This window comes from Folsomia candida, unplaced genomic scaffold, assembly GCF_002217175.1.
Source record: "Folsomia candida strain VU population unplaced genomic scaffold, ASM221717v1 Fcan01_Sc007, whole genome shotgun sequence".
NCBI classification, from domain to species: Eukaryota; Metazoa; Arthropoda; class Collembola; order Entomobryomorpha; family Isotomidae; genus Folsomia; species Folsomia candida.
The window spans coordinates 5,213,824-5,225,441 of NW_019091199.1; the positions used below are offsets into that span (position 1 = coordinate 5,213,824).

The following is an 11,618-nucleotide window of genomic DNA, read 5'->3' on the forward strand; positions in this document are numbered from 1 at the left end:
AATAATCTAATGGACTACTACGACTACCTCACGACTAAAAACGTGTGAAAGGAGGACGTGAAGTAATACGTACGTACGATGTTCTCCCATTGTTCTGCAGACATCAAAAAGAATGCAGTTTGCATTTATTTACATATTCCTACGAAATGTATGTAACTAAATGATGATTGTGCTACACACTAGTTTAATAATAGGCCATCGAAAAAGTGATTGTGATTGTAAGTCAATCAAACTAGTGCTATAACCACTGACTGACTGATGCCAGACTGTATATTACAACATTCTTACAGCTTCCTTCCTACCTATATTATTGGTCGTAAGTACATACATACAACTAAAGATAATGAAAGTTAATAAAAACAAAGACAAAATATGTAGTGACAGCTGCATTATTGTACTTTTAGCAGCTCATTCTTACTGTCAGTCATTGTTAAGTGCACCCTGTTGCATAATAATGCAGTGTATATCATCTCATCATGAAGCGTCTGTTAATGTTTGCTTGACATTTATGCACCCTCGTGACGAATTGTGGTCTAATGAAGGACATTAAACACAGGAAAAACTGTGTTTAGAATCTTTAAACTGATCTGAACCTTATAATGCATATCAATTTTAAGAGAAATTAAACTAAGAAAATGAAATTTCGTGCACCACTTGGAAATTAATCTTTTTGTTCTTTGGGTTGAGATTCTCATTCGTATTTACTTTTCATATCAAAAAGTATTTATGTATAACCCAAACCCCCAGTGTCTCGTTTCTTTGCGGATTTGCTACATTGATTTTTTGCATTGCAAAGTCAGAAAGTGTCAGAAATGCGAGGTGCAAGAAAGCGCAAGAAATATGCGCCATCACGCCATGCGCGGAGTCAAGTATAGCGACCGGGCGCAGTTTCTTGCATTTCTTGCAGGTCAAAATACCTGCAATAAACCACTTTCTTGCAGTTATTTCTCCCAAGTGATTACTTGCACCCGACAAACACTACGCCCACCTGATGTCAATTCGAAATTCGAATGGAGACGTATTTAATATGGATGATTTATTAATGATCCCGACCGTTTCACTTGCATTATGTTACTAAATAAAAATAAATCATGGTAAAAAAATCTGGCAGTTATTATGCGATGCTATTATTAGTCAGGCGTTCATTATGTGTTATTACAAAAAATCGGTCGATATTATCTACACAATTGAACCAACAGTGTAAAATTGCGTCTTGTGTCTTGTGTGAGCAATGAGATGAGCTAAAAGGAAAGAGAAAGTGACCGTACGTCAGAATTTGGCTATTACAAATTCACAACTAGCGTCTCAGCTACTTGTTTCATTTCATTGTTGCATCTCGCATTTTTCATGTCTCATGTAATATGCAACATGCAAATTGATGGTGCAGCAAGCACTTTTAACAATGTGTCCAAACATCCGCCTCTCTGCGCTAAATTGAATTATGGTTCAAAAATAGGAGCAATAAAATTAGGTAACTATTTCGAGATTTTTCCAGAAGCAGATGGACAATCAGATCTCAAAATTTCAACTTATTCCAAATATTTTTGAATATTTCATAAATTTCATTTTACCAAAAATCAATCAATCAAAAATATCTGAAAATCAATTTTTTTTTTCAAAAATTTGAAATGCATATTTCCTCATGAATATTTTTTCATAGCCGGCGTGTACCTTTGCCAACCTCGTCAAACTAAACTCTGCGTGTAAAAACGTGGTGGTGAGAATAAATTTTAGCAAAAAGTTGTCTGTCAGCGTTGTTGCGTTGCTACAAAAATATTTAGATTGAGTCGATAACTAACTAACTTGCGTGATTCATAAAAAATTTATGAAGTAAAGATTAGTTTGAGAAGGTTTGTTTTTAGTGTCACTGTAGGATTTTTAGTGGTATTACACGCGACGGGTTAAACAGGAGGAGATTATCTTTGCAAGAAAATGCCGGCTTTTCCAGGTATATTTTCAAATAAACTGTATAATATGTAAAAATTTGTGGTATTACTGTGCAATGATTAGTTAGGTAATTGTTGTTGCGTACTATTAAGAAATTTACTAATCTCTGAATAATTTCATTCTTGTGGTTTCCAGTTAGTGTGAAATGGGGACGGGAGACGTATAAGGATGTCGACGTTAATACGGACGATGACCCGATGGTCTTCAAAGCCCAATTGTACGCCCTGACGGGAGTTTTGCCTGAACGCCAAAAGGTAACGTTTTATCCGTTTTAATTCCTTGATAATTTTATCTTCAGGGTTTCTTCTTTGCCTTCAGGGTTAAAGTTTAATGTATTTAATGATAACTTTGTTAATTTGATCAGATCATGGTGAAAGGAAAGACGCTAGGCGAGAGTTGGGATAGTTTTCCCATCGCACCGAAAGTACCAGTTCTGCTCATGGGGTCGAAAGAAGAGGACATTTCACGTCCGCCCCCCGAGAAAATCAAGTTTATGGAGGATATGAATGAGACCGAATTGGCATCTGCTGTAAATTACTTAACAATTACTCTGTACAAGAAGTGCAGGATAATTTGTACTATAGACATTGATTTGTGTCTGTGTCTCTTTTTAGATGGAGTTGCCTCTTGGACTTCAAAATTTAGGAAACACTTGCTACATGAACGCGACGATCCAGTGTCTCAAAACGGTGCCACCATTGACCCAGTCTCTAAAAAAGTTTTCTGGTGGAGTTGGCCAAGAAGAAAATGCAGTTGCGATCACTGCAGCACTCAGGGACCTTTACAACGCCATGGATAAAGGAATGTCGCTACCACCGATTATCTTGTTACAAACCCTTCACAATGCATTTCCACGATTTGCTGAGAGGGGGGAAGGAAATGTGTTTCAGCAGCAGGATGCGAATGAGTGATTAAAATCAAACAAAAGTCATGTAATAATAATACAATTGCTTGACTTAATGTGCAATTTATTATGTTAGGTTGTGGACAGAAGTGGTTCGAATGCTTCAACAAAAGCTCCCGGCCGAAGAGAGTGGAAAAAAGTATGATTCCGTAATCGATGAATATTTTGGAGGTAAATTCTCTGTCGAAATGAAGTGTGACGAAGCTGAAGCAGAAGATGTGATAAAGAGCGAAGAAAAGTTTTTGCAACTGAGCTGCTTTATATCGGAAGATACGAAATACATGCAATCTGGGATGGTGAGCAAATTGGTAGAAAAGATAACGAAAAATTCTCCGAGTCTTAACAAGGATGCATTGTACACGAAAACATCTAAAGTGGATCGACTTCCTGCCTACCTTACCGTCCAAATGGTTCGCTTTTACTATAAAGTAAGTTGGGTAGCATGAAATAACTTTAATGGTTTTTATGTCATATTTGTTGCAACTACAACTATATTTCTGTTTTATTCTTTTCTCTTACAAGGAAAGGTCGGCAACGAATGCGAAAATGTTACGTGATGTCAAGTTTCCCTTATCTTTTGACGCGTATGATCTTTGCACTAAACGACTTCAAGACAAGTTATTGCCCATGAGGGAAAAGTTTAAGGAAATAGATGATGCCGAAGCAGCAAAGAAAATGAGTCTAGAGGAAAAAGAAAAAAATAAATCCAAGACTGGACAGGTTATACCTTTTCAATTCGCAGATGGTAAGTTTCTATTAAATAATATTCGATGTGAATAAATAAACATGATATCTGACAACTAATATTTACTTTTGAACTATTATAGATCCTGGCTCAAATAATTCTGGACTATACGAGTTGCAGGCCGTTCTTACTCATAAAGGTCGAACTTCAAACTCTGGACATTACGTAGCATGGATCAAGCACAAGGATGACGTTTGGATCATGTGCGATGATGACAACGTGAATCCCGTAACTTCCGAGGACATTTTAAAACTTTCCGGAGGTGGGGATTGGCACATTGCATATGTTTTACTATATGGACCGAAAGTACTCGTGCTCCCAGAAGGTCAAACTATGGAACCTGTTCGATGCGAAGTAACCTCCGAAGCGGAGAAAATGTCTACGGATTAATCTAGTTTTAATTTTTAACTGGAGCATCAAAAATATCAACATTTGTTATACATCAACATGCTAAATTAAATGTTTCCTCGATAAAATCCATTTTATGTATTCTCCCAAATCACTCACATATTATTTCGTTTATAATGAAGTATTTAAGTATACATACAAAAGTTGTGACTTTATACCTTGAAAATGATCATATGCTGTTAAGTAGTTCACTAAACAAACTTAATTAAATAAATCAGTAATACTTTATGAATTGTTTCACGTTTATTACACCACATCTTCAACTAATTCTTAGGTACATTAATTTATGTTTTCTATTTGACGCGACTAGTAATTAAAATTTTAATTTACATGTAATAATTATTACAATAATTTGCTCCTTGGCATTTCGTGTACCGTCCCCTCCATCCGAGCACTTCGGTCCATGGCGTGTTTGAGCTGGGTGTACTTGAACTTTGTCATCGTATAGTTGTACCGACAGTATATCCAGTATGATAAGGTGATACCCACGTAGGAGTAAAATCCTGTCTTTGTTGCCGTCTTTATCTTACTTGAAAGGGCAAAGGTCACGATTCCTGTTCCAAACCCACCACTGATTCCGTACAAGAAACTATTTCTAAAACAGGGAACGTTTCCCAGGTCTTTGCCAAACACGACCAACTCTCTCCGCAGTAATTCTTCTTCTTTTTCCAGGTCAGTTCGGGATGTTGATGATAATACGTCTTCGCCCGGTGGGGACAAGGACGATGTCGTCATTGTTCAATGGATTCGTCTTGTCCTTAGTTTATATAAATTGATTTGAAAGTTGTATCATCTGTTTAATTAACAATCCTTCGTTCAATAATGCATAATGATACAAGTTCGATTTAGCTGGTCACTTCTGTAAATCCAAACCATCAACTAATTAATTAATCATTAAAGAACTGCTTAGCAAGCAGATTACAGGTACTGAATAAATTCAGTAGAGAGATAAAGTGCTTACTCGCTTGTCTAGAATTTCTGTCCACCAGCCACCCGGTCCAACAGTTAACTGCTGCTATTACAAAGCAATTCATGTAAACAATTAACTTCTTTTAAATTTTATAACTAAATGAATTAGGAATTGTAAGACACAAAACAAAGGCGGCTTGATTTTGTGTCTCGCATTTCCCAAACACGAGACTTTTTTTTACTATCATTACCAGATAATTTTCAATAAATGCGTGATGATGGCTAAATAAGTAAAATAAACGAAAGTAAAGTAAAAAGTATAAAAAAATAATAAAAAGTACTATAAAATTGTTTGAGAGACTTAATTTTAGGTTATGCAAGTGTATGAAAGCACATATGTCAGAGCGATTGAGAGACTCGTGGGCAATTTGAAGGCAAAGGCAATGGCTAAGAAATCAGTTTTATTCATATTCTCCATTCACAATTAGTTACAACTGTCAGTTAGTTTAACGTAGCTAATTTTAATAAGAGTCCTACCTTGTCATAAGATAACTGCAGACAAGCAAAGACACAATGATAGGGCCAGCTTAAACATGCACAATTCAAAGGAGAACTGATCAATTTTTTTAATTGTGTAAATCAAACATGGCAAAATCAGCTATTTATCCCTTTTTCACTGCGACAAGTTTATCATTCCTATTTCTATATTTTTTATTTACTATAACGGAGGGACTACCTTTTTCCAATGACGGAATTAGTGCAGACGCGTCGTCAGGTACGTGTTTATTTGTTACTCTTATTTAAGGCACTGGTTCGCATGCTATTTGGATTTTCATTATATAATATTTATTTATATTACAGGTCTAGATCATAGTATTCCTACTGGAGATAACTATTGGATATTTTTATCTCTCTTATCTATCTGCTCCGTCATTACGCTTATCTCCATCTTATTCACATGTGGAGCTGGGAGGGGATGTTGTGGAGTTGTGTTGCCCAAGATCTACGTACGTATGAAATATTTATACCAAATAATTATTTGAAATATGGTTTCATGTTAAGTTTGCTATGTTTTTCTTCCAGTGGTTTGGAAGGTCTGGACAACGACAACAAGCCCCAACTAGTTTTGACAATCCTGTCGTTGCGGAATTGGGCTTGAACCATGGAAGCTCGATTCCACTATCGCAAATTGATGTACGGACCCTAGAATTGGATCCCGTAGTGTTTGAACCTCTTCCGACCATTCAGGATTTGTCGCCGCTATCCTTAAATCAAATGAATACTTCCGAGGACAAGAGACATACGAAGGGAAGATATTTGCCAATGTCGGGTGAAGGTCACTTTCATAGTCCGGCTGTAATCGTTCCATTTGCAAATGAAGATTCAGAATTATATGCCCACGATTGGTTTGGTAAGTATGACCATTATACATTTTCTTAATTTAATTCGAAAAAAATCAGTGTACATGTAGGTCTTTTTTAGATGAGCCATATCGAAACTTTCAACGAAATAACTTGGAATTTATTAGGGAAATTGGCACAGGGTGGTTTGGAGAGGTATAAATAGCTTCATTTAAATATTTGTCAATAAATAAATATTTAAGGTTTACTTAAATTTTGTGCGTTATAGGTTTTAGAAGCTGAAGCCAAAGATATTGTACCATTCGCCAAAAAAATTCGCGTTTACGTGAAACGCCTGAAGCAAGAAGCAAGTCAGTTGGATCAAATGCGCTTTTTGGATGAGAGTAGGATTTATAGAGATGCTAATCAAGGCAATATTTTAAAATTGTTGGGTCATTCCATCGAAAAACTACCGTTCCTCTTGATTATGGAACATTGCCCTCAAGGAGACTTAAAATCATACTTAATCTCCAATGTGACACGTGCAGAAACACTAAGTACGCAAGGAGTCATTTTGAACATGGCTTTGGGTAAATTGGATTTGATTTTTTAATTAACATATCATGATAATATATATAATTTATTTAATTAATAATTTAATTATTTTTGATAATTAATGGTTCCCCCTATTTAATACGTAGACATTGCAAAAGGTTTGGAATGGATGGGAAATTTTGGATTTAAGCATTCAGACCTCGCCGCACGCAATTGTCAAGTTGCCAGTGAAGGAAGAATCGTTATCGGTGATTACGGTCTAGCCACCCAAATTTTCAGAGATGACTACTACTGGAACTCAAATGTACCAATTCCACTACGCTGGGCAGCCCCAGAAACAATTCACTGTACGCCCTCAACCATCCAAACTCTAAAAGTAACAGCATCTTCAAACATTTGGACTTATGCCGTCGTCCTATGGGAAGTCACAGAGTTTGGCAAGCTCCCGTTTTTTGAACTCAGCGACGAAGAAGTTATATCACGAGTTTTGTTTGAGAAAAACTATTTCCTGCGAGGACCAACTCTTCCTTACATTCCATTTAGAGACGAGTTGTACCAACTAATGACGACTTGTTGGTCGATTGATCCTACTCAAAGACCAGCAATCTCAACTATCGTTGCTAAACTGCAAACTCTATTGAATAATCTTCAGAGTGATCGAAAAAATGACGAATTTGAATATAAATGGGAACGACTCGGTGCTAGGATGTCGTCATCCAGCAGTGCAGAATTTGATGGTCGAGCTCGCGGAGCCAAGAAGAGTGTGAGCTTTACTGGGATACAAGGTCTTGCAGATCAGCTTGATCAAGACCAAACTCTGAATTCTACCAAGCAAGGGGAAACATCAACTGAACAACTATTAAGCAAAACTGAGCAGGATAATATTGAAGATGATGATAAATGGCTCAAAGAAATGGAAGAGGATGATGACGATTGTGGGATAGCACAAAAGGTTAGTGGTCAGGTCACACATATGAGCACTCAAGTACACTAGTTGTGTAATATTTGCCATGTATTCAAATTAATCCGCCATGTATATTATTTTAGGTAATGCAGAAAACTACCAGTGTTCAAGATTTTATGGTATTAACGCATGTGGAGCCCAGTGACCTTCACGGACCTGAAAGCTTGACCGACTTAACCCCCCGTCAGGACAACGACAATCCTACTACCAGTACTCCAGAGGAATTTTCTCCTCCATGGCCTAATACCAAGACTAATGAAAATGACAGTGGTACACCTTCTTCAGCTGATGCTTTATGGTCCCCCTCCTCGTCTCGGAGTACAGAGTATCAAGCGTCGGATGGATCCAGAGTCCCAATGCAAGATTCCACGTCATCTAGTCAATCTGAGACCAGTAATTTAAATAAGAGCCATTCATCAGAAAAGAATGTTAATTCAAGGAGCCGTAATCAAAATGCAGTAATTAGCAACTCTGATACCTTTCCCCAACAATCAACTCTTGGAAATACACCTAATTTAACGAATATTGATATAAGTGTCACGGTAGCAAGTCCAAGACCAGAATCCGATTGCGATGAATCGTCCATGATCTCAAACCCTACAGAAACCACTGCACTGCAAAGAACCTCTTCCAGCACTCCTCCCAATAAACGTCGTGTTTTCTTCAAATTTGATGATGGAGAAACTTCCCTTCCACAAAATACTGAAAACTTACAACGCCCAAGGCGTCATACGAGCACTCCGAAAAGATCGGGGTCCTCCTCTCCTATGCCGCCAATGAATCATTCCAATGGACACATTGAGGACGCTGTGTTCGAAAATGAAACAAGTACCAATGCAAATATTACCCTTAATGAAACATGCAACTTGAGCCCGATCAGCATAAAACGAGAAAGAAGTGCAATGCAATCTGGAGAACTGTACGATAAATTTATTAATATTTTATTATCAAACTTGCAATTAACTGACATTACATAATTAGTTAATTATGTTCTGAATTACAGGGTTACGACTATAGTAGGACTAGGCGGTTACGACGATTTAGGATTAAGTGAGTAAACGTTATTCAGATTTTATAATCAAAATAATATTATGTCTTATTTTTTTCCTTGCTTGTCCAAACTCTAGGAATATTCCAAGGAGTAACAACTTCTCAGTTGGACAATGGAAATGCGTATTACAATTCCGAAGATTTTGTGTCAATACCACCAGAAAAACATAGCAAAGTAGTTAGTAGTAATGGAAAACAGTATTTTAAAGATAATCAATTTAGCGACGGCATTGTCGCTGAGAATGTTACGAGTGAACAACGACAACCACCGCCTTTGACCGCTAAACCTGCAAGCAGTGGCAGTAGCAATCACTCGTCAAAATTGAATTCCAAAGGATTTGACTCTAAATTCATGGCTACTAATGGAGAAGGTATCAAATTACAACAAATTAACAAGGTTATGAGACGACGTTTAAAGATTTAACAGTTGCATAATTACATTTTTATTATGAACAGGTGGTGATTCATGGGATAATATTAGCAGCTCAAACGGCTATGTTCGTTCATCAAATGTGGGATCGTCGTGGGACGTAGTGTCTACGCAGGATTTGGACAGTTCGCCCGAATTAAAGTCAATTTCTAAAAGTCAGACAGTCCCACTAAAATTAGAAATCCTCCCACTCAAACCTGTCAATCCATCTGACCCTGATGTGGATATGGATGAATTTTGGAGTCGTCAGATTCAATCTTTAACAACGGCAGCTTCAGACACAAAGTCATTATTGGCAGGTTTGTAGTTGAATTATTGATTCGAGTCAAAATAATTTTGCATATCTACACATATCTTTTTCGTACTTATTAACCAAGACCAAGGTGAAGTTTCGTTTTGTATTTGATTTTACAGCAGCTGGAATGACATTAGTGATCTCGCCAACTGTCGACTCGGCGGATAAATTTGTGGAAGATATTAATTCTGCGAATCAGGAACTAGGCAGCTTAGTCATGGAAGATTTAGAAGATGACCGTGGAAGAATAGAGCTGGTTCCAGAGTCACACCCCATGGACCTTGAAAATGATGTGGATGTAAAGTTAAAGTTTGCATTTGTTGAAGAAGATTGCAAGAATCAACCAACAATAACTACGTCATTGCATCCATCCAACCGCACTTCTGTCGAACCCTGGATTCCTATCGCAGACACTGAAGCAATCAAAGAGACAGAATCTCACCCTAGGGAAGAAGATAGAGGAAATTGTCTCCCAGACGATGATGCAGGTTCGGGTCCCTCTTCTTTATCATCATGCAAAGAATTTGTGCCTTCCACCTGGAATCAAAGCTTAGCTCCTGTACGACCTGCTATAAAATCACCTTCAACTATTAGCGAGGTGTCGCACCAAGATCAAAAGTCTAGTCTCAAGAAATCCGTTTCCTTTGAGAGGAAAAAACGGCAAGTTGTGTACGAGTATCCTCCACCACCGCTACTAAGCGATGCTGACGAGGATCTGTACGGAATTAGGAACGCCAATAAAGTTCCTACAATTCCTTTACATTCATCGTTAGGTAAGACATAGCTCTGGCTAACTGTATTTTGAAACCTGTATTAAAAAACTATTTTATGTAATGCATTTTAGACTGGGATCTTACTCAGGAAGAGTTAGAGTTTGCCCCCGTAAATCCAAATGATTCAGATGAGGACGTGGTCACTGTTCATAAAGCAGATCCAATAGAAATGTATCGAATATCTGGATTTGGTAATGATACATAGATTCATATAATGTGTATTTATGATACAGTATTTATACAGTATTCATACAGTATTTATCACAGTAGCAACGTGTTCTGTTCTAACGTCTTGTTATTCATTTGATATTTGTAGACCTCGAAGATGAAGAAGAAGAAGAAGAAGAAGACCGCGAAGATTCCTTCAAAGTACGAGCATCTACAGAACCATTCAATTTTCAATCTTCCCAACCCATGTCTACTCTCGGACAGCTACGGCATACAAGAAATAATTTAAAGTTGGACTTGTCGAAAGGAGAAGCATCACTATTGGATGATTTCTCGGGAAATAATGAGAGGAATTCCAAAAACGCCCAAGTTTTAGATAGTGGCGTTGGATCAAGCACATCTCCTTTTGCCCTTTCAAAATATGGTAGTGATCCTGTCATTGATAATGATACAAATGACAATCAGAATTTTTCAGCAGGTCGATCTCCACACTAATCATAGTGTTAGAGTTTTTAAATTTCGAATTCCATCGAGTAATTACTTTCTGATAAGTACCATATCATTCTAAAACCCGCATATTAAATCATCGAATCTAGGATAATAATAATAATAATAACAAATAATGGACCCAGAAGTAATCGATTTCAATTAAAATCCGTGATAAAAATTTCTCCAACCAAAGTAGTGCTGACGCACATCGTAGTGATATTGTTTCAAGTGTCGTTCTTTAATAATTTGGAGCAAATATTCAATAGTACTCAACTGAAATGTTCTAGTCTGACACCCGTCAATAATACATTAATTAGTAGAGATTCATATGAAACCGAAAAGGAAAAGTGGATTTAAGGGGGTACATCGATTTATGTGTCTATATTTTTAGTTACTAGATATTTATGTAATTCGATAAAGTATGTAGATCCAGTTTGGGAATCTTTTTTGTGATGATATCTGATGTTGGCATTTATTTTTTCGTTTTCAAGAATTATATTTTATATGAAAAATGTTCAGGGTTCACAGTATTATGAATATGTATTTATTAAATAGGAGTATGAATGGTAACCTCGTCTGTCCTTGTCTCACTAATTCAAGTTTTGCAATAATAAAATAGTAATTTAAATCCTTACAAAAAT

At 36.9% G+C, this 11,618-nt stretch overlaps 2 protein-coding genes across 2 annotated transcripts; both read left to right on the top strand.

Annotated features, from left to right (window-relative positions):
• Positions 1-1,718: 1,718 nt before the first annotated feature.
• Positions 1,719-4,236, top strand: LOC110852619 (ubiquitin carboxyl-terminal hydrolase 14). The gene is made up of 7 exons (XM_022100726.2): positions 1,719-1,948; positions 2,083-2,201; positions 2,312-2,476; positions 2,562-2,854; positions 2,928-3,279; positions 3,374-3,596; positions 3,679-4,236. The coding sequence occupies exons 1-7, from the start codon at positions 1,933-1,935 to the stop codon at positions 3,984-3,986; spliced, it is 1,476 nt and encodes a 491-aa protein (XP_021956418.1). The 5' UTR covers positions 1,719-1,932; the 3' UTR covers positions 3,987-4,236.
• Positions 4,237-5,323: 1,087 nt separating this feature from the next.
• On the top strand, positions 5,324-11,617 carry LOC110852616. Its single transcript, XM_022100723.2, has 13 exons — positions 5,324-5,688; positions 5,775-5,920; positions 5,997-6,324; positions 6,396-6,469; positions 6,543-6,843; positions 6,955-7,760; positions 7,856-8,691; positions 8,776-8,822; positions 8,900-9,193; positions 9,279-9,551; positions 9,667-10,320; positions 10,392-10,511; positions 10,637-11,617. The coding sequence occupies exons 1-13, from the start codon at positions 5,559-5,561 to the stop codon at positions 10,981-10,983; spliced, it is 4,356 nt and encodes a 1,451-aa protein (XP_021956415.1). The 5' UTR covers positions 5,324-5,558; the 3' UTR covers positions 10,984-11,617.
• The last annotated feature ends 1 nt before the right edge of the window (position 11,618 follows it).

Bases quoted from the DNA above. Each gene is read 5' to 3' on its own strand.
- LOC110852616 (XM_022100723.2), top strand. From the start codon at position 5,559: ATGGCAAAATCAGCTATTTATCCCTTTTTCACTGCGACAAGTTTATCA. The intron at 5,689-5,774 runs GTACGTGTTTAT...TTTATATTACAG, and splicing joins TAGTGCAGACGCGTCGTCAG to GTCTAGATCATAGTATTCCT. The intron at 6,325-6,395 runs GTAAGTATGACC...GGTCTTTTTTAG, and splicing joins ATATGCCCACGATTGGTTTG to ATGAGCCATATCGAAACTTT.
- LOC110852619 (XM_022100726.2), top strand. The intron at 2,855-2,927 runs GTGATTAAAATC...TTATTATGTTAG, and splicing joins CAGCAGCAGGATGCGAATGA to GTTGTGGACAGAAGTGGTTC. The intron at 3,280-3,373 runs GTAAGTTGGGTA...TTCTCTTACAAG, and splicing joins TGGTTCGCTTTTACTATAAA to GAAAGGTCGGCAACGAATGC.